At 41.1% G+C, this 26,861-nt stretch overlaps 1 protein-coding gene across 3 annotated transcripts in view; it reads left to right on the top strand.

The window, feature by feature from the left end:
* Positions 1 to 239: 239 nt before the first annotated feature.
* Positions 240 to 26,861, top strand: part of PCSK1 (proprotein convertase subtilisin/kexin type 1) — a 42,829-nt gene continuing 16,207 nt past the window's right edge. The window contains exons 1-9 of one of the 3 annotated variants that reach the window (XM_007197469.2): positions 244 to 970; positions 4,416 to 4,520; positions 7,819 to 7,929; positions 9,919 to 10,065; positions 11,376 to 11,452; positions 17,078 to 17,166; positions 19,843 to 20,015; positions 21,032 to 21,244; positions 24,100 to 24,200. In XM_007197469.2, coding sequence (XP_007197531.2) covers positions 791 to 970; positions 4,416 to 4,520; positions 7,819 to 7,929; positions 9,919 to 10,065; positions 11,376 to 11,452; positions 17,078 to 17,166; positions 19,843 to 20,015; positions 21,032 to 21,244; positions 24,100 to 24,200 — 1,196 coding nt within the window. In that variant the 5' untranslated portion in view covers positions 244 to 790. Of the gene's footprint in view, positions 971 to 4,415; positions 4,521 to 7,818; positions 7,930 to 9,918; positions 10,066 to 11,375; positions 11,453 to 17,077; positions 17,167 to 19,842; positions 20,016 to 21,031; positions 21,245 to 24,099; positions 24,201 to 26,861 lie in introns of all 3 variants that reach the window. The other 2 variants (XM_057541696.1, XM_057541695.1) reach the window with 2 other exon arrangements.

The raw sequence follows: 26,861 nt of genomic DNA, 5'->3' as shown, positions 1-26,861 counted from the left end.
GGTTAAAAATACGTTTTTAAAAGTATTGCTTTAGCATTGTCTTCCAGAAGTGCTCATTTTCCCAGGCAATTTAGGTTAGAATCTGGGCAGTAGAAGCTTCCCTTCTTCTCTCTGCCCTCCCAGCCTCTGTCCGATTTGAAAGACTGAAAAGCCCTGTTCTTCACAGCAGGCGCCGATATCCACAGGGCCGTTATAAGAATCCTCCTCCCTCCCTTCTCTTACACAAGATAATCAAGTAAAGATAAAGAAAACGGACAGAAGGGAAGGAAAGTGTGCTGGACTCCAGATCTTTGATTCCTGGTAGTTATATTCAAATGGGGCACTTCTCTTTGAGAAGTGAAGGTGTTTCTCACGGCTACAGAATTTACAATCAGAACGGGAGCAGACTTAACCGATACGAGCAAACGTTTCCTTCCTTTTCTTCTCTGCTGCTTATTTTAGCCGCTTCTCCATCCCGCTGGGAATACCATCCAGATCTTAGTCCAGGTAGATCTGACGTCAAGAGATGGCTTTCGTAGATTTGACGTGTAAACACTGATTTCCATTCCGACTCGGAAGGGCTGGGGCTCCACTCTGCCGGGAGACCGGGAAACCGGGAGACCGAAGCGCTGCACTGAGCGCTCGCCGCCACCCAGCCTCTCCGGCGCGTCTCTCTGTCTTGTCGCAGAACAACCGGCAGCGAGAAGTGGTCCAGAGCCGGAGGGTGGAAGGGGCGATCCTTTCTGGCTTTTCTATCTTGCTTCTCATCCCCCCTCTCCTTCCCACTCGTGTGCGAGCGAGTGGGAGAGCCATGGAGCCAAGAGCCTGGACTCTGCAGTGTACTGCTTTCGCTCTCTTTTGCGCTTGGTGTGCATTGAATAATGTAAAAGCGAAGAGGCAGTTTGTGAATGAATGGGCGGCGGAGATCCCCGGGGGACCGGAGGCAGCCTCAGCGATAGCCGAGGAGCTGGGCTATGACCTTCTGGGTCAGGTAAGAGTTTGCACTTTCAGAAAACTTTCCAGGGCTCGAGGGGGCTGGCGGGACTGGAGCGTAATCTCCCGTGCGGGAGTTCCAGGCTGCACTCTCCTGAGCGCAGTGGCGAAGAGCACGAGCTTCTCCAGCTCTCGGCCCCGGCGCGCTTGGAGACGGCTTGCCTTATTTATTGTTTGGGCTGGGCGCAGCCAGGCAGAACCAAGCCGCTGCAGCTGGGTACAGCTTAGTCTTGTTGTTGTCCGCTCTGGAATTGAAATCCGTTCCCGCGCGGTATGGAAGAAAAATCCCCCCACGCTTGTTCACGGAACTTGAGATGCACGCAGGCTCTTACCAACCAGTGCCCAGAGGAGAGGCAGAGCGCTCTGTCCCCTGGGACTCAGCGGGTCTGCGTCAGGAGCTGGCTGTTTCATTCTTTTCAATATGGCAGCATCAGATCCAAGTCCTGATGCAAGGGGTCAAGCAGGCTTGGAGATGTTCGCCGGCAGCCTTCGAGGATACGCCCAGGGCATTGGGAGAGTGTCAGTGGCCGGGACTCGCGACCCGGGGGCTCGGGGGCTATGGAGTGGTAGATGAGGTGGGTGAAAGACATGGGACCAACTCTCCGGGCCTCTACCGGGAGCTCTGGATTCTCAATGGAAACTTGCAAAGTCCGAGCTTCAGAACTTTGCTTGGTCAGTTCCCCTGAAGGGTCAAGCTGCCGAAGTGACTGGGGAAAGGATTTTTTTCTTTCTTGTTCCCCAGCCAAATGCGTATTAGCTTTCCAGGGGTTTCATCTTGTGAAAAAAACTGTTGCCCGTCCAAGCAAGGCCTTGGTTAATAGACAGCTGGGGGGTGGGGGGGGCGTTAAGGCATTATGTAGGGGGCTCCTTAGCTGTGCGCCGCAGAGGGTGTGAGTTCTAATCTGAGCTTTCCTTTCCCTTGGCTCAGAATCAAGCCCTCATTCCTTGCCTTGTAAGTTGCTGTGCATGGAAACGGGGGGTGGGAGGGAGGAAAGAGTTGTAAAACATTTTGGCGCGTTTTTTCTAGAGGTGGTGGTAGAGATGCAGCTGAAGTCATGGATGAGTAATGGGGTGTGGGCGTTGGCAATTCCATAGATCCAGATGCACTGGGGGATGTGCCTTTCCTTGCCAGAGGCTTCATTCTCCAACTTCATGACCAAACTGTCTGGAATCCCCAGCAGGAAAGTCAATACACATATTGAATTCTCTTCTCCGTGTCCCAGTAGCAGACCCATACTTTTGCTTTTACCCAGTCCTTGTTCTGTGCTAGGCTCCGTGTTAGGGGCTGAGGAATAATAGGAGGAAAATAAACTTTCAAGGAATCAAGAGTCTAGAGACTGGTTTAGAAACAAACGACTGCAATTGCAAGCAATTGGTATAGCAATAGAAGCTGTTCCTGGAGTCTCAATACTTGTTGACTGAAGGATTGAGGATGGAAGGGAATTGGGGAGGGGTGAAAGAAGACAGCCCAAGGAGGAAACACTTGCACAGGTTTAGGAAGAAGAATCAAAGGTTGCCCTGGAGAACATGATGACATTGGAGAAGGCACTCCAGGCATAGAAAACAGCTTGTGGGAAACCAGGGAGATAAAAAGAAAGTGACTTACTTATAAGTCTGGAAACTGCAAGGCATTGTTGGGATCTAAAAAGAGAGTGAGTAGTGGGCGGAACTGTACGGGTGGGTACTGTGGGCATCATGGAAATCTTGTGTGTCCTATGAGGAAAAAAAAAAAACTGGGAACTTAATCTTTTGGGCAGCTAAATAGCATTGGTAATTGTGTGAAAGGAGATTGGAGGAGAGAGCAAAAAATAACTCCGTCTTGGGGCTTCCCCGGTGGCACAGTGGTTGAGAATCTGCCTGTCAATGCAGGGGACACGGGTTCGAGCCCTGGTCTGGGAAGATCCCACATGCCACGGAGCAACTAGGCCCGTGAGCCACAACTACTGAGCCTGTGCTCCGCAACAAGAGAGGCCGCGATAGTGAGAGGCCCGCGCACCGCGATGAAGAGTGGCCCCCGCTTGCCGCAACTAGAGAAAGCCCTCGCACAGAAACGAAGACCCAACACAGCCAAAAATAAATAAATCAATAAAAAAAAAAAACAAAACCTCCCTCTTAATTTTCTCACCTTATTAGCCCCAGACATACATCCAAACCCAGACCGTTCATTATGCAGACTGTCTTTCAAAATCACAAGTCTCAATTAATAAATAAATAACAATAAATCAGTACTCTTGGTAGGATCTTTGAGGAAGGGGTGGCATAGTCACAAGAGGCTTTAGAAAATAGTGGGAAAACCTATCTATACTTGCATGTGATTTGCATATGCATATTCCCAGTTAAATTGCATTACTAATAAATATTTTTAAAATAATAATTCTTTGTAAAAGACTGATAGTGCTTTCCTGGCTCTGCTTATTTCTTCCTTTGTTTACACTTAACTTAGCATCACTATCTTGAGCTCCTTAAGGCCTCAAAAGCTAGGATTGGGGGCAGGGGTGACAAGAAGCAAAACCAGTTGATAGCAGAAACAGAGCTAAGCACTGGTGATCTTTTCTTATGGCTAATATTCTCTCTCCCCAACTCCATGTAAAGCTTATAGCAGATTCACCCCCTGAGGTTCATGCTTGGAGCCGGGCCTAAGCACCTCTATTAAAAAATTCTCTAGGTGATAAGAAACACCAATTTAAAGAATGTAGTTCTTCTGAAATAACCCATTGTCAATTGTTTGGCTCAGTTTAAAAACATACAGGGCATCTAGAGAATTTGGTAGGTTCAAATTAAGTACGATTTTGAATAAAGGGAAACTAGCTTAAAAGAATAATGAACTTAGTTCTAAATGGACCAAATGTATTGATAGTCACCCAGAGAAGTTTACACCCTCTAAGGTGGAACACCTGTCCTAAATGTGGCATGCTGGCTTCTTCCTCAAAGCCTTGAACTATTGGAAAGTCAGATGGTCACTACTAGTAGTATAATAATTATCACTATGGATTCAATGGCTATATTTCATAATAACAACAAATTATTCTAGCTGAATGTGGCACTGCCTATATATCGTACCAAAGGGTTTGCCTGCCTTCCACAAATTATTGTTCTCTGACAGAATAAATCTGACAAAATGAATATTTTTTAAGAAATGTCTATCTACACAATAACATCACCTAGAAAAGCAAATGTAGTTCCTCTGAAATATGTGAAGCAGAAGCATCATCAGCTCCCAAGTATGCTGTGAGCCCAAGTGACAATATCATGAAGCTCATCTCACTCAACGCACTGAGAGGGAAGGCTTCTATCAGTGTCTTCCTCATGAAGAAAAAAGTGAACTTCAATACAAGAAATGGATTTAACAAAAGCTGCCTGTCTCCAAGTTAGCTGTGTTTCAACCTAACCTATAGATACTTATTTTGGAAAGAGGATTTTTATTTTAATTTTTTCTCTTATAGATTGGCTCACTTGAAAATCACTACTTATTCAAACATAAAAACCATCCTCGGAGGTCTCGAAGGAGTGCCCTTCGTATCACTAAGAGATTATCTGATGATGATCGTGTAAGTGTTGTGCATTTGTCTTCAAACCAGTAACCTGACTTATCTGCCTTCTTTGTGATTGCTAACAAGAGCAAAAGCAAATGTGATTTTTTTAATTGTGTTCACACAATCTGTAGTGTTTGTTATTATTTCCATAGAGTTATAATTGCACATAATAATAACTGGATTGGATTGAATTGGTTGACTAAATTTTATACGTATAAATATATATAAAGTATATATATATATATATATATACACACTATATATATAAACACTAGCTCACAAATCCAGTCTAAGAGCATGAAAATGAATATTGAGAATCAAGTGGCAGCACTGATGAACTGTTTGACAGTACAATCAATCAACAGACTTTTATTATATGCCTATTATGTACCAAGCACCTTGATATCTGATGTGATGAAGCCAAAGAAATATAATACATAAACCCTGTTCTTAATAACATTTCAGTGTAACTGAAGAAACATTCTGTCATTCTGTCTGGTTTGGTTATGTAGGGAACTAGTGCTTTTGAGGGAGCTTTAAATCCATGTCTTCGTGAGGCAAATGTTTCTATGAATATTGTATAGTCTGATCCAAAGCATTTGATCTCTTTTTATCCTGGTTTGTATACATATTCAATGATTAGGCAACAGCAGGAAATGTCTAGAATGAATATAGGTAAAGTGTGGAGCCAATTTCATGTACGTCTAATGTACCTTTTGATTCTGAAGTCTGTTTTCAAGGTCAGCAAACACACCAATAGAATGTTGATATGAAATAGAAATTTGAAGTATTGGCATCTGCATACACAATGTTGCCTTTTCTCAAGAATGTGCTATAGTGGTGAAAACTTATCCTGGCTGGCCTGATATCTGTGTACATGATTTCTCTTGTCTAGGACATTCTAAAGAATTCTGGAAGCTTTGTGAGAGATAAAACACATGCTTTCAACTTCCCATAAGGAAAAGTATAAGTGACAGAAAGGTGCTAGAACTGTTGAAAGTACAGGAATTCGTGAACCCTGTAAAATAATTTGCTATTTTATTTCTTATGCAACTGATAAAATTTAAAAAAGAAGAAGAAGAAAAGGAAGACAAATTATGAGAGTAGGAAATGACTGGGCCTGGGTTACCAGTGTTCAAACATGAAAGAAGCAACCAAACCGAGACCAAGAATGCTGTTATCAGGACCACAGACAGCAACACCACAGCTCACAAACAACCATTGCTGGCTTTTACCCAAGTTAATGGCTAGAAGTGAGAGACCTAATCAGAGGCCCTGAACATTACTTTAAAAGTTTCTTGTCCAGTGAAATCTTCTCTTCGCTGTCTCAAGGCAGATGGCTAATTGTATGTGGGCTTTGAAAGTGGGGCAACTTCTAGCACTCTGGCTAGGCTTAGTCCTTGGGCAAAACAAGAAAGAGATTTCCTTGTCTGCCTAAATGCATGCCTGACATTAATGCACAAGAAAGTCAAACTGACCTTCCTTCTCACCTTAATAGGAGGAAATTGGATAGAGTGGAGCAGACCTGTTACTATTACTCAAGTATCTCACTAAAATGAACAGATGGTCCAGTTCTATTCTTTAGATATTTCCTTAATAATTGATTTGGGAGAGAAATCTCAAAACATAATGAAGAAGAGCTAAGAATTTACTCTCCAGCATAACTTCATAAAAAAGGAGTCTATATAATCCTATGAAAAGTTATCCCCAGAATAACTTTAGTTCAGGAAAAACCCTAGAACACATTGAAGCTCGCAGTAGGAGGTTAGACTAGATGATTTTTAATTCCTTTTTCAAATCAAAAGGATTATTTACAATTAAGTACATGATACTTATTATATACATAATAGAAGGACACCATTAATTTGCTCTGTTCCACTTGGTCTGCTCTTACAGAGATTAATATGGCATTTGGAGTTAATGACATTAATCATAACACTGTTTCCAACAGTTGGATGTTTATCTGATCAGATGACAGAGTGCCTCCTCTTATATTCCATTTTTTAAAAATTGCTTTTGATTTTCATTTTATTGCTCCTTTTTTTGGATAGGGATGAGATTCTTTCAAATTAGCACTCTGAAATGCAGCAATAAGCTATCTTTATAAGTCTGTTAATGAAATCTCCAACTGTAAGTGACTCTCTCCCTCAAAGATTAGTACTTGTTCCCTAGCAGCCAGTTCCCAAAGACCAACTCGGAAGACAGGCAGTATATTCCAAGTACTGAGGTATTTTAAGCCAAAACACTTAAGCTTGAAAATACAGGCACTTTAAAAATAAATTATAGTGACTGATTTCCAACTCTCAAGTCCCTCCCAATGTTTATAATAGGTTTGCAGTATATTTTCTAATTGGAAATTCAGGACAGTCTTAGTGGACGGTTTTATCCTTTAGTTGCAAATTATTTTTCGGTTTTTATTTTTGGATCTGACTCATTAGTATTCTCACATTAACAATATCCTATCACACCACGGACTATCACCATGTGTACAGAAGAGAGGATATGTTTTGGGTAGGGAAGAGTCATGTTGCTCAGCAAAATTAGAGCATGGTATTATCTCATAATGAATATAACCACAAGGCAGCCCCTCACCCTCTCAGGGCCTCAAGTATAATAGGATTATGCTATAAGTGTGGGGAAGGTAATTTTTGTACTGTCAGGTGTCTTTGCATAATACATGAAACTAAATCAATGGTAAGTGTGCATGGTCAGTAGTGCTCATTCATCACCCTGGATCTGTTTCTCATATTAAATACGCTTAAGCAGAAGGTTGAAGAATAGAGGGGGCAGAATTTCAAATCTGCAAAGACGTAGCGCCTTTCTTGTCTTTTGTCACATTTGCAATTTCTATTTTTGTATATAAAGAAAGAGAAATTAAGCTGTAAGAGCAACATAACAGCAGTCTCTGGGATCTCTTAGCTTGTTGACTCATTCCATGAAAATGGACAAATTCTCTGCCACAGAACCCTGGAACCTCAATATAAAAGTGAGTAATATGGTCCATTTGCTGATGAAAGCAGGCTGAACTTTTACTTCCACTGTAATCACAGTGTAAATAATTTGAGGGAATCATCACTTCACTGACTGCTTCTCCTCCCCCTAAAGGTACATTTTACTGTAATAGAGGAAATGTTCATCTCCACAGTGGGCAATCCCTTCTTCTCACTGAGCTGCCAGTTTGATCTATAGTCAAACGAAAACACTGTGGAGCTGCCTGAACTCTGATGGAGAGAGTACTAGAGCTAGTTAGAGGGAAGATGATTACACCAGAGGTGGCTATTTGTTGATTTTTTTGCTCTAAAACTCCTTGTAGGTGCTATGGGCTGAACAACAGTATGAAAAAGAGAGAAGTAAACGTTCAGTTCTAAGAGACTCAGCACTAGATCTCTTCAATGATCCGATGTGGAATCAGCAGTGGTACTTGGTAAGTACCTACAGGAGGACTGTGTAGGACCTGGGTTATTTGTTATATCTGCACAATAGATTTTTTTAATGATAGATAATTCAGCAGAGGGCTGTGTTACCTAGCGATTAGGGTTGATGGGACCTTCCATGATCTGGATCTTCTGTTTTACTATGTGAGGATGTCTGAAACACAGATCTTTATCTACTATGAGAGGAAGGGTTTTTGCCTTTTGTCTTCTTAAGTTCATCTGGAATAAGTACAGAAGAATTAGGTCTTGCAAGTTAGGGGTTCCAAAACAGTACTCATGGCAAAAAACATATTTGATCAAAGTTACTCTCGAGAACCCTTTAAATCACCCAAAGGGTAGAGTGAACATGATTCAGTATATATAGCCCTGAGAGGCAATTCTTACATGCTTACAGGTGAGAATTTCTGAACTAGGCTAAAGGAAGGAACACAAGGAAAGACAAAAGGCATCTATCTGCAGATGTCTAGACTTGCGAACCAGTTCTACCTTTAAGATAGTTATCAAATCCTTGTTGGAATGTAGCCACTGAGTGGAGAAACTGTAAGTGTTCCTGCTTGCCTGCAGAGTGCTCTCCTCTGTTTTAATGTTAAGCCTCTATCGTAGTAATACATGTTAATAGAAGTGTTTATTGTTGAGAATATTATAAAAGAATATTTAAAAAAAATAAAAATATTTTACTTATTATAAAAGATGAATTTTCATGACAACCATAAGCTAAGGCTTAGACATCCTTGTTGCATAATGGATGGGAAAGGAGATCAATTCCTCTTGAAACTCTCTTAACCTAGGCAATACCTCCTCATTGCAGCAGAAGAGACTCATTAGCTAACACTGGTGCATTTGCTATGTGTCAAATACTATTCTAAATGTTTGACATGAGTTAACTCATCTAGTTCTCACACAACATTTTGTTGTAGGTATAGTAAGTACACCCATTTAGCAGATGAAGAGACAGAGACATTGGCAAGTTGAATAACTTGCCCAAATCACGTAATTATAGTGGAGGGGCCATAATTCATGGCTCCAGAGGCCATACTCTTAACAACCACACTCTATGATTGTTCTTCTGACTGACAGAGAGTCCTTCTTCTCTGGCGTTGGCCAGCAATCTGTGTGTAGTTCCAGCCGCCTGTGATTCAGCTTCATGTTGGCCTAGGAAATTCTTGTTTTGCCCCACCTCTTTCTGGGGAGCATCAGCCAGGGGCCAGTGCATTCACTGACACTTTTGATTGTTGTTGTTTATAAATTTCTTGTTGACCTCTTCACTAAAAAGCTGGCATTCTTCTAGTGCATCTCTCTTGAATGCTTGGGGATGTGCTCATATCCCTGTTCCCTTGCTGTCCAGCTCTTCTTCCTTACAGTCCCACATCCAGTAACTAACAGAAAAATTATCTGAAAAAAAATCCCAAATCTTCTCTCACAGATACTTACTCCCTAAATCACTCATACTTGGAAATAGGCAGTTAGATTGCAAGTCTTGGTAAGACCACAGCCTCCTGGGCATTCCAGGTTCTGCCTTTTCTTTTAGAAAATTTATAAAAACATCCATGAATAGCTGTGAACCAGACAATATAAAGTACATTCAGTGGGGCAGTGGAGGCTCAGGATTCGCGGGGAGATGGAAACATGGGACATCAAATAAAGCTTTGGTAGATGAAAAGCTTGAGCATGCAATTATAAATGAAAGCAACTTAGGGATGAACTTCTTCAAAGCCACGCAGCTCAAAGACAAGGGGCACAGGGTGAGTCATCCTTTTGAGTGACTTTCCATTGGAACAACTGGAAAAAGAGCAGCACTCTGATGATTCACTTGGTCCTACCCTTAACTTTGTTTTTTTTATTTCACCTAATTGCCCGCTTCTAAAGAATAGAGTGACCCCAGGAAGAAGAAAGATGGGTCTCCAGACTGGAGCTTCAGTTCTTATTTTGCAGCAAACAAATCATGGTTTTACCAATGCTTCTTTGTTTTTCTTTATCAGCAAGATACTAGGATGACTGCAGCCCTGCCCAAGCTGGACCTCCATGTGATACCTGTTTGGCAAAAAGGCATCACAGGCAAAGGAGTTGTTATCACTGTACTGGATGATGGCTTGGAGTGGAATCACACAGACATCTATGCCAACTATGTGAGTCTAAGCCCTCCCATTGCTGCAACTTAGGGAGTTGTCTACACTGACACACAGTTAGGGCTTTGCTTCCCTCAAGCAGGAGGCTACTCTGATGTCAGCCCTGGTAATGACGGGCCACGGTTTTGCCACTTCCCTCACCCTTCTACCAGTGCACATAAACTTTTTTTTTTTTTTTTTGGTATCACTGGGCATTGAAAGAATTTGCTGGAGCCAAGGATTGTACAAAAGCATGTGTGTTGGGGTAGGGGGAGGCACTTAACATCACCTAAATTATTAAAAGCCATTCAAACTCTATGCCACACGGTATTTGGGGACATGAAAGCAATCAAATCAAGCCTGACGTCTGAGACCATTTTCACAGTCTTCCTGCTCACATCCATTATGGGTCAATATCTCTCACATTGTGAAGTTATGTGAATGTGATTCCTTCCATGCAAATCAAAGCATGCACTACACAATACAAAAATGACAAGCTGAGAAAAGTTTACTAAAAATGGGAAATAAGTAAATGAAAGTTATTTACTTAATTGGTTATGAAGTTCTCCATAATATTTTAGGTCTTTAAATCAGTGTTTCATCTTGAATATTACCCCTTGTCTTCCTCTCATCCTTTCTACTCAACCAACATTCCCCAGCTAAAGAGCAAAGGAAACAGGAAGGAAAAGAAGAGATGAAAAAGATTAGGAATTATTAAAAGATATGGAAAATATAGAGAAGTAGCAGTAGTAGTGATACAATTCCTACGTGGAAGATGTTTAAGTGTAGCAATCTGATTGCAAAAGGGGGTGGAACCTGGAAGCTTGTCTTGAATTTCAAGCACAGCCTCTTTAATTAAATTACATGTTTATTTTAACTGAGGAGGCTGAAGGAGATCACTGTAGACCTGAGCCCCAGCCCACAGCCAGCTCTTTGCACCGGTATTCTTAAGAAAGATGAGCGTCAAAGTGTCACTAACTAGTGCTCTAACTTAATTAAGCCATTCAAATTCTCTGGGCCTCAATTTTCTCATTTGGAAAATGAGGTGGTTGAACTAAGTAAACGTTGACTCCTTCTGTTCTAATATCCTATGAGAATCTATGAGCTATAGCTTTGGAAACATTCACTGAGAATTGGATGATGGCTCACTTTTCTGTGTACGTCACCTCTGCCTGGTTTATGGGTATGATAAATGATCAGCAACTGGGCCAGAAACTCTAAAATGCAGACTTTCGAGCTATCAGCCAGGATGAGAAAAGAATAGGGATAGAAGACTCGGAAAGTACTGCTTTTTTTATGATGCTACAGTGTTATTTTTGTTTTCTCTTTAGGATCCAGAGGCTAGCTATGATTTTAACGATAATGACCACGATCCATTTCCCCGATATGATCCCACAAATGAGAACAAGTGAGTAAATGTGGGTTTGGGGGTGGGGGTAAGTGCTTTAAAATGCTTTTATCTTATTTGAGAAAATTACACTATAAATATGATCCACATTTTAGCTCTCAGAAAATGTTCATGTACACCATCCATACCACAATATTTTGTTGCTTTTAAAACAGAAACAAAAGGTTCTATTTTTATATATTCCTTTGGGCTTATAGAACCATATTTCAATTAAACTTTCTTCTTACATTATGAAATGTTCCCCTCAAATGTTACTGAATAGTTATGGCTTTAGAAAAAATTGTTTGAGACATAAAGAATAAAAATCTGAGTCCATCCCCCTGCCCCCAATTCCTCTATGAATCGTTTATTACTAGCAACATGCTTGGTGTTAGTCATGAAGAGAAATATAGATGACCAAGGTAACAAATCCCCACGACTTCCTATGTTGGCCACAACCATGCTCACTAGTTCCCTCAGAAGAATATGGCAAGACACCAGACGAGAAATATACCATGGGCTTGGCCCTCAAATCCAACACAGTCTCCAGGGCATTGGGCTAATTAGTAGCCTGTTCCAGAGTTTCTGCTGGGTATTCTAAAGCTAACGGGAAGAGAAAAAGGACATCTTCTGATTCCTAAATTAACTCTCCATAGCAGCCACAAGGTGATAAGTGAGACCAACAGCCAGACCCACCAAAGCAAGAGGCCAAATAAAGACCCAAAGGCAAGAGACATTTTAACCTTTTTTTTCTTAGCTCCAAAGGAACTTCACCCTCTAGGCACACAGCCTCAAGTGTCCATGCCCATATGAAAACTCATCTTTGTGCATAATGATGTCTCTCACAGACTTCAAGGAGACATTCACACTTTCTTCTTCATTTGCTCCACCCAAAAGAAACTTGCACCAAAGCAGATGAAAGCCAAGGCAAAATGAGTGCTGCTACAAGTGGGGATGGAAAGAGCAAGTGGTGAAAAGCTCTTTGTGGATGCCACGTAAAGTGCTTCCCTTTTCTTTCTTCCTCTCTCAGATTATTAACCAATTAGGGTCAATAGAGTTCTCTCTCTCTCTCACTCTCAGTTTCCCTCTCCCCTTCTCCCTTATTTTCTCAGAATTCCCATGTGGCTGGTGCAGTAATGTTGACCTAAAGTTGTTACTTTGGATTGTCCTCCAGAAGGCCAACAAACCCCAGGAAGGGAGGCTGGGGCTCAAGGATTTGGCCTCAACTTCCAAGTGTATATTTCTTCCTTGAGGGGAAGGGGAGGCTTGAGGAGGGTTCTTTCAGTACCATTTACTTCTTTTAGGGTTTATCTCTTAAAGGGGTTAACAGCAAACAGCCCTTGAGGTTAGAACATTCCAGTAACAATACAAAAGGAACCATGAGAGGGCACCCTTGGAGGAAAGTGGGATGTCTCAGGAACTTAGAGCAGGACACCCCAGACAAATGTTCAGCCATATTTCTGAGTGAGGGCAGTGCAGGACCAGGAGGAACACCTGTTCTTTTAGAGCATGACCTTGTAATGTTAGCCTGCCTGGTAGTGATGGCTTTGCCAATTACCAGGAGGGAGGATGACCTTGAGGAAATCACTCATCTCACTCTGCCTCTATTTTTTATTTCATCTCCTAAAATGGTGACAAGGTATCTGTTCCCTACCCTCCTAAAAGAAGCTTCCTAAGGAAATGGGCAATAAGTGCTTGGAAGAAAAGGACACTCTTCCTAGAATGAAGTAAAAATGACAACTCTCATTCCATCCCCTTGATCAAGACTAAGAGGGAAATCTGCTCCCGACCACACGGGCACAGCTGAGGAGACTGCTAGCTGAAGATGTCAGCCTCCTTCTTAGGCAGTGTCCGGCCCAGGATCCAAAGAGAGTGATAACTTGTGTGGTAGATGCATGATAGGTGAATACCTGGTGAAATGACATTCTCTAGAGTTTTGTACTCATGAGAAGGGGAATTCAGATGTCCCTCTTCCCTCCCCCCAAAAAAAGGGACTCTCAACTTATGGTACTGATAACAGCCACATTTCTCCCAATTCACAGAGTTCCAAAGGCCCCAAGGAAGCAACACATATAATTGTATGTATTTTGTGTCTGAAAACTCTGAGCTTCCAGAGCATAGCAGACCATGGACCTTGCACATAGCAGAGTTAGTGTAGCATGGCCAAACAAGAGAGCACAGACTTTGCAGGTAGATTTAGATCAAATCTTAGATCTTCCACTTAATATTTGAGTGATCTTGAGCAAATTATTTAACTTCTTTGTGACTAGTTTTATCATCTACTAAAGAGGTAATAATAGTACCTACTTTACTGGGTTCTTAGGGGGATTAAATAAGTTTATATATGTAATTGGCTTGGATAGTGCCTTGTATACAGAAAAAGTTAAATGTGTGCTATGATGATGATAATGATCAAGGCTTTTCATTTAGCAACTAAGGTAGACCTCCTTTCACTGAGAAAAAAAGCATGACAAGAATAGAATCATCTGATAAGAGCAGAAGCAGAGACAATTTTCTAAGCCAGTTCAGAATCTGCTATTTGAAAATTACACAATAAGCAGCTATCTCTCAGGGTACTCTTGACTATCAACCAAAAAGCTAGCATCCCCATCATTTATCAAAAGGTATAATAAAAAGTAGAGTTACCCTTCTAGCATATTGTCAGAAATAAATCCCTTAGGTTTACAAAATGAATGGCCCCATTTTGTCTTGGCCTTTATAGCAGTTAGAGACCTATTATCTCCCAATTCCAAGGGCATTATCTCTCCAAACTATCTGTGTTGCTGCTGTTCTTTATTACTATGTAAATGAGGTTAATAAAAGCTGCATTTGAATTCTCCTCTGCAAATCAAATGAGGAATCACTAAATAACAAAATCTTAAAAGTGCAGGTAACTCTTACTACTAATCTGGCATGAATTTGTGGTCAGTATTTCAACACCAATTACAGATTATTCTTCTATTTTATAACATGTGTGGCAAGGATATTTTAACTAGTACGATAGTAGTCTTTAAATTATCTTCTGGAATAATTTTTTAAAAATCAATTTGTTTAAATGCCAGTTATAACCATTGTTCTAAGATAATAGAGTGTTCTTTTATCTCAGAGCCTGATTTAAGGAAAGAAAACTGCAGGTGTAGGAAGAATGATATAGAACCACTTTGATAAAGTCTTTTTTTCTCAAGGTGTGGAGGTGAGAAGTGAGGATAAGAGGAGGCAAAGATATCAACCCCTATTTGTACCATGATCCTGCACCTTTTAAGAAAATAGTACTATGTAAAGAGAGATAAACACTATATATAAAGAGAGATAAATAATAGGTAGCGTCATATTGCATCATTTTTAGGACAGAGGTACAATGCTGGAGATGTTTGCCAACAGGTTGATTCTGTAGGCTCTACCTGGAGACTTTGCTATCTTGGGCGCTGTCTTCCATCTTGTGTAAATGGAAATACAGGTGGTGGTGACTTCTGGTAGCATAGTTCCCCGATGATGGCAAATGAATTTTCCCTTCCACAAAAGGAAAGAAGGCTAATCCACAGGCATAAGGTGCCTTCTATGTGTTCAATATGCATGCATTTCTCAGAGAATGGGTGTGTTGGTCAGGAGAGCTTCAGTTGCAAGTGAGAGAATCCTAACACAAAGATTAAGTAAAATGGAGATATTAAAATATTTTTACCCAAGAGATGTTCAGCTTCAGGCATTGCAAGATCCAGAAACTCAAATAGTATGCCATCAGGACACCAATTACTCTGTATCCATCTCCTAGTGCTGCTCACCTCTATTTAGCTTCATTCTCAATAGAACACTGCCTGGTAGCAAGATCCACATGGCTCATGTGGAACTTAAAGAAAGAATATAATTCTTTCCCCCCAGAATCTGCATCAATTCTTGAAATGCTCTCTGGGAGGACAAGCCTCATGATAGAGAATCACAAGAAGTGAGCGAGGGCCACTTCCCAAAAGGGGGAAATGCTAGAAGACCAAAAAGAAGTGGGTGTCTGCTACATTAGGGAAGACCGTGAATTAAAGATAATTACATTGTTCTGACTTAGGACTCCTATCCAGTATTAACATAAAGGAGGAACATCATTTAGTGGAAGGAGAACAGGAAATCATCTTTGGTATTTTAGAAAAAAAAGATAAGTGAAAAAGGCTTATTTTATTTTATTATTTTTTTCTTAGGAATTATTTTTTCTTTAATTCATAATACAAGTATTAAATAAATCAAGTATCAATATTTAGATTTTTTTAACTTTTTTTAGTGGTTTGAGAGATGGCAATTTTTAAAAATTAATTAATTAATGTATTTATTTTTGGCTGCATTGGATCTTTGTTGCTGCGCGGGGGCTTTCTCAAGTTGCAGCGAGCGGGGGCTACTCTTCATTGCGGGGTGCAGGCTCCTCATTGCGGTGGTTTCTCTTGTTGCAGAGCACAGGCTCTAGGCATGTGGACTCAGCAGTTGTGGCGGCTCACGGGCTCTAGAGCGCAGGCTCAGTAGTCATGGTGCACGGGCTTAGTTGCTCTGTGGCATGTGGGATCTTCCCAGACCAGGGATTGAAACAGGCTTATTTTAAATGACCCAGTCAATTTAGGATTTTTATATTTCATGCTGGGCTAAATTAATTGATGTCTAGTACAGTAGTGTTCAAAGGGAGCTGGCTGACAGAGTTGCTCAGAGCTAACCCTTCCTTTTTTTCCCCTCTATGTCAGCATATCTGGTCAGTGGCTCCTCCAAAGCACCAATAGCCTTCATGCTGCTCCCAGGAGCTTCCACAATGGAATAAAGTCATGAAGTAAACAAATTCACATTAAAGTTTCTCTCAACTTATTGACCCTCCTGAGGTCAGGGAAGTGATGGGAAAAGACAATCACTATCCCCAGAATTTCAGAATTGATACTTTAATGGTGGACTTTGGTCTGTTTTAGAGATGGATTTTTTTTTTTTTTTTTTTTTTTTTTTGCCCAAACACTCTGAAATCATAAATTACCCTCATTGTCCCTAGTTGCAAAACTAGTCTTGTTCAGGTTTCTGGTCCCAGTCAGAGTTGCAGGAGCACCCTGGTTTTCCAAATAGCCTGTAGCATCTTGTTAAAATTTCAAAATCCTCTTGGTACCAGGAAACCTTCAGATGTTTTAGTCTGGTATATGGTTAGAGGAGGAGAGGAGGGCTTGAGAGGGGGCTCTGTTTTACATTCCTACTAGGACTTGTACAGGTTAAACTAATTCAAGGAAGTCACTAGTGAGGGGAAGTCAGGAGTCACTTTAACACCAAAATTCTGGTGCAGAAACCATTTCTTTGAGATGGTATCAATAGCTAACACTTCCTGGGTTCTTACTATATACCAGCCACTTTTCTAAGTGTTCTGCATACAATATTTCATGGGATGCCACAATTCTTTGAGGACCAGTAACTTACCCAAGGTCACATCACTAGTTTGTGGCAGAAGCTAGAACTTGAACTCATATACTTGGGCTCCAGTACGTGTTCCCTTCATCTGATACCTACACTTCATCTAATACTGATGGGAAGAAAACCAGCAACAAGCCTGACAAAAAGTTAACATATCCATGTACCATGGATTCATATGCAACACCAATGTTTGTCCTCATTTACATTTTATAAATCCTATTTTCTAATCCTCAGACATGGGACCAGATGTGCAGGAGAAATTGCCATGCAAGCAAATAATCACAAGTGTGGGGTCGGAGTTGCATACAATTCCAAAGTTGGAGGTAAAGCAAAGGGTTGTTCCTGTAGTTTTGCAATTTAATTTGAGTCTTGCATTAACCTGGTGTAAATGGGGTGGTGCGGGGGGACTTTTCAACAACCAGAGGAAGAAATGAACTCCATTTCATGTAGCAAAATTTGCTACATGACTTGAATGTGATTTGTAAGCAAATCAATGGATCTGGATTCTTAGAAAATGATAGCTGAATATAGCCCATACATCTTTGTTGGGGGGAAAAGGAAATGTTGAATAGCTTTTGAAGCAAATCTAATTTTCTCTGTGTTCTGATTTAGAAGAGTTTGTTATTGAGTGCTTGCTAAGAGAACAGAAGGAGGAGGTAAATTTAGGTAAAGATTTTCCCTGCCTCTCAATTCTGTAGTCCTTTAGTTCATAACAAAGAACAGTTAAAAACAATAAAAAGAATACATACTTCTTATAGTAAGAAGCCAAAGGTTATCTGTGGTAGCAAAAATTTAGAATCTCTGGTTGTTTCAGTCAGTGTCTTTATAGATAAGCATATGGTAAGTTCCATCAGGGCAGTTTAATAAAGGAACTATTTACAAGAGTTAAAAGAAACCAACAAGGGACTAACTGATGTAAGCAGATGTTACCACCTTTAGACTTAATGAAGCAAGGGGAGGGAGTAGTCACGGAAAATGGAGAGAGAAAGCTGTGACCACATGAGACAGCCACTGGACAGGAGCTGTGGCCATGAGTACAACAGTGGAGCTGCTTCTAACCAGGGGGGGATCCAGGAATAAGTACCTCACTCTCCCCTCACCCCCAAACCTCCTGCTGCTGTTTCAGTTGGCTGAAACCAATGGGAAGACAAAAGAACCCACTGCTGTCATCCATGTTCCTGTGAAGAAGGGTGCAGAGTGGATCTGCAGGGGCTCACAGAGAATAAAACACTTGTCTCTCCTCTTCACACTAGCCCTGCCTCAGGCTTTCATGGTTATACTATGAACTTTGCATTTAGTTTATTTTCTAAAACCACAACAAAAAAGATTCATTGTAGAATATGGCAATGACAGTAAAACTCCTTTAAGCTCTACCTGAGTATACCTTGAATTTGGCTTTGTATTCCTTTTCAGAAATCAAATAAATATACATCCTAGCATATAGAATGCATCTCTCACTATTACAGCACACTCTTAGATTTTAAGGGTCATTCTTGATTCCTTTATACTAGCATCGTCAAAATGCCATGTTAACTTAAAGAAAATGGAGGCAGAAGCACAAATTACATAATCACCTAGAAAAAGAATACACTTTTTAAGTAATGATGAACTAAGTAGCTATAGTCTGTGAGAGAATCATCTCATCCCTTCATTTTATAGAGGAGGAATCAGAAGCAAGATTCTCAAGGAAACCAAAACACACCTACTGTATGTCCATCATTTACCTTCCAAGACATTATCCACATCCTGGAAGTTAACAGGATGGATTTGAGTGCCAGATTTCTGGGATTCAAGTCCCAGCTTCCCAGTTGCAAGTTGTGTGGCCTTGGGCAAGTCCCTGTCCCTCTCTGGCCTCAGTCTCTCTCCCTGTAAAATGGGGAGAATTATAGCACCCACCTCAAATGGTTGTCATAAGGATAAATGAGTTCATATGTTTAAGGCCTGTACAATGGTAGCTGCATATAGTGTATCCCTCAAGGCACACGAGCTGTTATCATCCGCATTTTACAGCTGAAGAAACTGAGGCACATAGAAGTTAAGTGCCTTGCCCAAGATCACAGAGCTAGTAAATAGCAGAGCTGGGATTTTTTTCCCAAATGCATTTTAAACAATTTTTTAAAAATAAATATAACTTCTACTAGTCATGTCAACTACATGTTCTTTTACCCAAGCTCCATAGTAAATAATAGTGTGAAAATCTAAAGCTGTGCACTCCATTGGATCATTAGCCTGAAGCCAGGAATAACCAGGTAGCTGCCTGTATCTGTCTAAACTGCTTTTGCCTTCCTGGCTCTTGAATACATGAGTCTGATGATGGGTGACAGCCTGTTGGAAAGCATAAAGAGCCACTGCATCTGCCTTCTCCTGATGAAAACTGATTCTCCCTCAGGAGTGAAATCCATGGCAATGATTTCATCCTTGAGATTATTTAGAAGAAAAGGAAGCATGCTCCTTGAAAATGTTTCTTAGCAAACACATAAAAGAATGGCCTCTGGGTTATTTTTAATCAGTGCTTAGAAACAAGAGTTCTTTCCCTATTTGTGAGTTTCCTATTGTAAGTAGATCTTTTCAAGCTGCACAGTTTCCCGTACAGAGTCCTTTGTAAGGCACTGACTGGGCCACAGCCATTCGTGGTATAGTCATGAGCAGGCATGTTGAGAGAGAGCTGTTTGATGCCTCTTTCTGAAAGCTATCCTGTCATTTTCAGGTTATCAGGGCAGCAGAGGGAGGGGAGACATTTTGTAAACGACAACAACCATGGCCATAGCACAGCATATAGAGTTATCTCTAAAGGGCAGATAAGGAAGCTTATGGAGGTGGTGACTTGATCTTCCTGCTGTGCTTTTAGCAGCTCGGTCACAGGCATTTAGGATGTACACTCATAACCTGTTTTTGACTCTTTTGGGAGTCTTTTTAAAAAAATGAATATTAAGAGCATCGTGCCATTCTACATGTACACACTGACATCAACATATGTATTTGTCTGTTTCGCTGTTCAGGGATAAGAATGCTCGATGGCATTGTGACGGATGCTATTGAAGCCAGCTCAATTGGATTTAATCCTGGACATGTGGATATTTACAGTGCGAGCTGGGGCCCTAACGATGATGGGAAAACTGTGGAGGGGCCTGGCCGACTAGCCCAGAAGGCTTTTGAATATGGTGTCAAACAGGTGAGATGCTTAACACAGACCCACTTGAAATGAAACCTGACCATTTGAATATGAGGAGAAGGGAAGAACGCTTAGTTTATATGCAAAGAAATGGTTGTGAACTTCTTGTTATTGTTTATGATTTGAAGTGCATTTAGAGAGCCAAATCGTTCTTCAGAGGGATGGAAGTTAAGGGTTAAGAAAGTTTTCCCCATTTGGGTCTGACATGCAACAGATATTCATTAGCTTTAGAATATTTACTTTCAAAAATACTCTGGATATGTCCTTTCTCATTTTCCTGCTGCTTTTGGATTTCTACACGAGGTAAACTACTACCCAGACTTCTTTCAAATACTCTGAAAATGCATCCTTAAGTATAGCAATGTGCCACCTCCCTCTCTGCACGTGCCTGATGAATACTTGTGCCTTGGTTGTGTTGCTCTGTCACTGGGGTTTAGTGCATTCTTGCCAGGATTCTAAGGCCTCGTTCTGCACAGGAGGAAACAAAAGTAGAAATTTTGGAGAGCACAAATTGAAAAATCATAGAAAGGGTAGCCTTGACGAGTTCCATTCAATTGAAGAGTCCCTTTTAATGCAGCTGCAAAGCAGATCTGAATAATGCCTGATTTTGTCATTCTATCAGTCAGCCAGAAGATTCAAGCAGAAAGAAAGAGAGGAAGTTCAAAGATTCAAGCGTAGTGACATAAGCCAAGGGAACAGTGAAAAAATTCGAGTGAGTGCTGAAGGCCAGATTATGAATCCACATAACAAAGAAAAAAAAGAACAGTCCTCACTCAGCGCCATCCCAGAGAGGGCCCGGATGAAGGACTGGCAAACCAGAGCTCAGTGGCTTATAACACACAGTCTCGTGAGAGTTCCAGCATCGATGCTGGAGGACCTGGAGTTGAAACAGACTCCAGATTACTGTTTCTGAGAACTTCATGCATGCATCTATATATTTGTTGGGGATTTTACTGGGATGTGACAGTGACCCCAGTGATGATAATAGACGTGATATGTTTTGGCTTTTCCTTTAGGGGAGACAAGGAAAGGGCTCTATCTTCGTCTGGGCTTCTGGGAATGGGGGGCGTCAGGGAGATAACTGTGACTGTGACGGGTACACGGACAGTATCTACACCATCTCCATCAGCAGTGCCTCGCAGCAAGGCCTATCCCCCTGGTACGCTGAGAAGTGCTCCTCCACGCTGGCCACCTCGTACAGCAGCGGCGATTACACGGACCAGCGAATCGTAGGTTGCTTTTGTCTAACTCTCTCTGCTTAGGTAGGAGAACGCGGCTTGCCTTCAGAAGGATCCTTTGGTCAAACTGATTTGCTTAAGCTTCACGTCTCAGTTGGGGAGACTCACACTTTGCTCACTTGAAGGGTGGGTATATATCGGGAAGCTTTCTCTCCCAGGGATAATGATGCTTCTGCCAAAATGATGTCGCCTCTCAGTCGTTTTTAAACTCAGCCCTGAGAAGCCACCAATCTGTCATTACATATGGCCGAGACTCCAAATGTCTGTTCAGCTTGTGTGATGCCTCCCTGAAAACAGCCTTAAAGGAGATTTTAGGGTTGTTGGAGCTTTATCACCCTTGTACTTGTTGATCCTTTAATAGCAGGGAAAATGTCTGACTTGCCCTTTAGCAGATGATAAAAATACAGAGCATACACCAGCTATGTCTCCTAAGGATGGACAACCTACAGGAAAATAACAGTCTAAATTTCCCCTGAGGTGAACTTCTCAGCATCCGAATAAGCAGCTTAGGAATGTTATATGCTCAGAGAACATCTCCAGCCCGCACGCTTGGCTGTGCCTTCACTTCCATGAGTCAGACTACCAAGGGCAATTATTAGATTTCCCTTCAAGGGCATGATGAGGAAGGCCCATTCGGGGGCTTTGAGAACAAAGAGAGGCACTTCTTTTTTAATAAATTTTATTTATTTATTTATTTATTTTACTTATTTATTTTTGGCTGCGTTGGGTCTTCGTTGCTGCTCGCGGGCTTTCTCTAGTTGCTGCGAGTGGGGGCTACTCTTCATTGCGGTGCGAGAACTTCTCATTGCGGTGGCTTCTCTTGTTGCAGAGCATGGGCTCTAGGCGCACGGGCTTCAGTAGTTGTGGCTCGTGGGCTCTATAGCACAGGCTCATTAGTTGTGGCACATGAACTTAGTTGCTCCGCGGCATGTGGGATTTTCCTGGACCAGGGCTCGAACCCGTGTCCCCTGCATTGGCAGGCAGATTCTTAACAACTGTGCCACCAGGGAAGCCCGAGGCACTTCTTTTAATTTAAAAATTGAAAGCCTCAAACTTAACTCCTGACACACAGAAAGAACCAACCAGCTAAAGTGTGTAGATCCTAATCTCAATTAAAAAACAGGTCACGATCCAATTAGATTGTGGGTAACCTGCCTAATAATTAGCCTTTGGAATATGAGTAAAATTCATATTAATGGCATCTCAACAAAATTGTCAGAACTACGATCTTCATGCAGGATCACTCTTCTGGAACTGCCTGTTTCTGCAACCTACTCTAGTTTAGACGGTAAAACTATGGTCTCAACTTAGAAGCCCTGGCCTACCTCTCATGCCCATATCTTCAATTACTCAAAGAGATAATAACATTCTACCTAGGGGTTCTTTACAGCAGGTATATCTTATACCCTGCTGTAAAGGAGCCTACCAGACGTGTGCCCCACTTGCATTCACAGCCCCTGGCTCTTGATGGCCCTGTGGGTGTTCCGAGTGGCTTTTCAAAAAATGGCCTGTGGTCCATTTCAGAGTCACCACTTCATAGACGGTCCCTCATCTGAGCCACTCTGCTGTGAAGCAGGAGGAAGAATTTCCATCTTTGTAAAGATCCCTCCTTAGGTAAATGAGCCATAGAAGAGACAGCTGGTGGATTCTATTTGAGACGGTTGCACTAACATAGCCTTTGTCTTACGCAAACCTCTTCCTCAGCACAGTCATCTCCGGGGCTTACTTGCGTCAACAGGTAAAAAGGGCAACCTTGCTTCCGCAGCCCCCAGAGGAACAGGGCCACCAGAACTTGAGATATTCAGCGACTCCAAGTGGGAAGCCAAAGGAGGTGATAATAGAACAAACTGTTTTTTTGCACCTCCCTCCCACACATTGAAATCTCTAGCTAAAAATCATAGTGTGAGAGCCTGGGTGGGTGTCTTGTTAGCAATCCTTTGGCCCAAGTACTTGTTCAACCAACAACACTGTGGTCCTCAAGGCAGACTAATCGGAAGTCTCTTTGGTTTCTTCCCTTCATCTCAGCAACCTCTTCACTAAGCTAAAATTAGCCTGGGTAATTCCTTATGTGCAATCACATTGTGTGAACATGCTTTCACAGACAGGATCTCATTTCAGCCTCAGAATATGAGTCAAGAAATATCAACCTCATTTGACAGATGGGGAAACCAAGTGACTTGCCCATGGGACACATCTACTGAGTGGCAGGTTTAGAATTTGAGCCCAGATCTAAGTCCAGCCCACTTTCATTTGAAAAACTCGCCATGTTCATCAAAGTACAAGTGTGACACTAACTCATGGCCATCAGATTACATCAACAGTGAGTGCAAGCTACACACTAAACACGTTTTGTGCAAATAGTTCAAGTGGCCCAAATCAGGATGGCTTTACCTCCTCATGCTGAAGAGGCAGTCAAATGTCAATCTGAAGGCAAAAGGGAATTGTGCATGAGGCAAAATTTCTAAATATGCCAGGCCAAACACAATGGACCTGATGATTAATGGGCCAGCATGATTCACAGTGATTTTGAAACAGTCCCTTTTTTACAGACAGCATTTCATTTGGGAATCTCAGAAGAGGAAAAAAAATTCGTAGTGGGAGGACTTCATCCCCAGAAAAGGCACTCTGATGCCAGAATTATAGACAAGTTGCATATAGAGGAGAGTGAGCTAAAATATCAGCAGATGGCAAACATCCGCCTGTAGTTTAGAGGAGGAAATAGGGAATCGAATCAGCTGGGCTTCCTGATCCTAACAGATGCAGCCCTCGGTGGGGTTAACCCCTGGGGACAGGATCACACTCCTCACATGTTCTCCCATGTTTCTTTCTTTCCTGGTGCCCCTCAGACGAGTGCTGACCTGCACAACGACTGCACAGAGACCCACACAGGCACCTCTGCCTCAGCACCCCTGGCTGCTGGCATCTTCGCTCTGGCCCTGGAAGCAAAGTAAGGCCCAGAAAGCGTCTAATCACCCGTAAAAAGCTGTTTCTCTTTCTTTTTCATAGCATATATTTTTTTCTGAATATATGGTTACAGTGGAAAACTACAAAAAATAATAAAAAATAAGCTCTCTTCCTGTCAACATCTCAATGTAGATTTAATACACACACTTATCTTGCAAAATTGGAATCTTAATTCACACACTATTTTGTAATTGTTTTAATCCACCTATATCAAGAGCACTTTCTCATATCTAAAGCAATCTTCCTTGACTTTTAAAAACTCATGCTCTCCTCCCACTCAGTCCTCTCCAGTCCTCCTACCACTCAGCTATAAGGCCTTCTCACTTCTGTTTATTCCCACCAAGAAAGACTTTGTCCAGATAATTTCTTGTGGGTAGTGTTAGGAATAATAAGTTTAAAAAACATCTTTTTTTTTTAGATTATATAAGCCCCACCCTAGAGCTGATATAACACATCAGGGGACATGAGAATTAAAAACAGGACTCTTATCTTTTTGTAGTATACCATTATATAAATGCAAATTTTATTAAGGCCATTTCATGCTCAAACACCCTTGTCCACAGATATTAGTTATCATTTCTGATAATTTCCTTAAGATAAACACTTACGATTGGAATTTTTGGGTCAAAGGGCATGCATGTTTTAATGATTTTGATACATATTGACAAGTTACTGTCTATAAAGACGGTACCATTTTGTATTCCCACCAGCAGTATATGTGTGAGAGTGCCAGTTTCCTAAACCCTTATCAAACCTACTTTTATTATCTTTTAAAATGTTTGCTACTTTGATAGGTGAAAATGGCATCTCATCTCTATATGCTTTTATTTCATTACTAATGAAGCTCAATATTTTATATTCTTTTGCCATTTATCATCTGTGATTGTTTATGACCTTGATTTTGTTTTATGGACTTAGTTAGAAAAGCTACTAATGCTTGGTTAGTTTGACATTTACCTTTTAATTTTATTTACATGTAATTTTAATGTAATGAAGTTAATATGTATACAGTTATCTTTGTCAGTCTCCTTAAGGTTTTTTTCCTTTTTATGCTCGGAAAAATCTTTACAACTCCAAATTATATACACATTTATTTATATGTCTTTTATTATGGTTCCTTTACCATATTTATGTTCTAAATCCCCCTGGAATTTATTTTAGTGTATGTTACCAAAAAAGAGATTTAGCAACATTTTTCCCTTCATAATAGTTATTCAATAGTCTAATACTTCATACAGAGGAAAAAATGTTCTGATGTTGTGTGGTGAGAAATCTTTAAATGTTAAGTCAGGTGCTATGGTTGCATGATAGAGGAAGTGTTAAAACTTGTAAATTACTATTATCCTTCCTAAAAAGGAAGTTATCTTAGAAGAACATCCATATTCTCTACAGAGAGGACAAAGCAGTTCCTTCATGTCATGTTCAGTAGATGAGGTGAGGTTCACAGTAGTAGAAGAACAGAACTCCTTGGCCCGGGCCATAGCTGGAAAAGCCCTGCAGTTCCTGAGAAGAGTCCAGCATCGTTCCAGGAGCCCTGGAGCCATCTGTGGAGTTGTGGTTTAGTCCCTGGTATCTCAGCTATGAAACGGCCACAGCGGCTAAGAAAGATAGGCCTAGTAAGGCTTGTATCAAGAGTCTACCTACTTGGAGGGGCTGGAAAGATACTGATAAAGGAAGAGCAAATCCAGATGCCCAGTCAGAAACAGGGAAATCTGAAGCTCTTGAATCCAACAGAAAAGCTATGTTCAGAATCTGAGTCCAGTTGTAACAGGAAGGGGATGGACAGAGGGCAAAGTCTAAAGACACAAGCTATGACTGGCATCAGCAGAACCAAACCAAATTTGAGGAAAGATAATCTAAGCATTGAAAAGTGCAAGGAACTCCTGGCTTCAAGTTCTAGGCGTATCACTAGCTATGTGACCTTAGGCAAATTAAGAGGGCTCAATTTATCATCTGTAGAATGGAGGGGTCAGATCAGATCATTTTTTTCAAACCTTTTCCCTTTATAAAATCCTCCAGTTTGAAACTGAAGGTATCAGCATATATAGATCATCTAACATGAATTGCTGAGGTTGGTGGTAAGAGGACCAGAGTGAAAGAAATAAGGTCCTATAAAGGCAAGTAGTTACACACAGGTAGTGAAACAAGATCATGATATTTATGATTTTAGGATACAAGCTTTTAGCTCCAGGGAGCTTTTAAAAGAAAACCATCCTTAAAATCTTGTCTTCCCTACCCAACACCTATCAGATGCATGCAAATGTAACTAGCCAGACCTAGCCCATCCTTGTCTAGTGACCAGAAGAGTAGAAACACCCATCTAGCTGAACAGATGTAATGTTATTTTGACTAAGAACTTAAATTTTAAAAGTGTAATCTCTAACTTCTAAAATTTCAAACCTTCTATTTCTGTATAAGGAGAAAGTGATCTAAGAATGATCTAGCCTCATTAATCTCAGTTAATTCCTAATGGACTATTTATAAAGCAGGGACTCCATGGATTGTTATGAAATACATGGGGTCCATGAACTTCTTTGAAACTAGATGCAGAAATGTTTGAGAGTGCGTGTCTGGCATTTTGGGGGGAATGGTTTGTAGGTTCCATCAGATTCTCACACTGCTCATGATTTAAGAGACATTAAGA

This window comes from Balaenoptera acutorostrata, chromosome 2 (assembly GCF_949987535.1).
Source record: "Balaenoptera acutorostrata chromosome 2, mBalAcu1.1, whole genome shotgun sequence".
In the NCBI taxonomy this organism is placed as follows: Eukaryota; Metazoa; Chordata; class Mammalia; order Artiodactyla; family Balaenopteridae; genus Balaenoptera; species Balaenoptera acutorostrata.
This window is presented reverse-complemented; position numbering and strand designations above follow the sequence as displayed.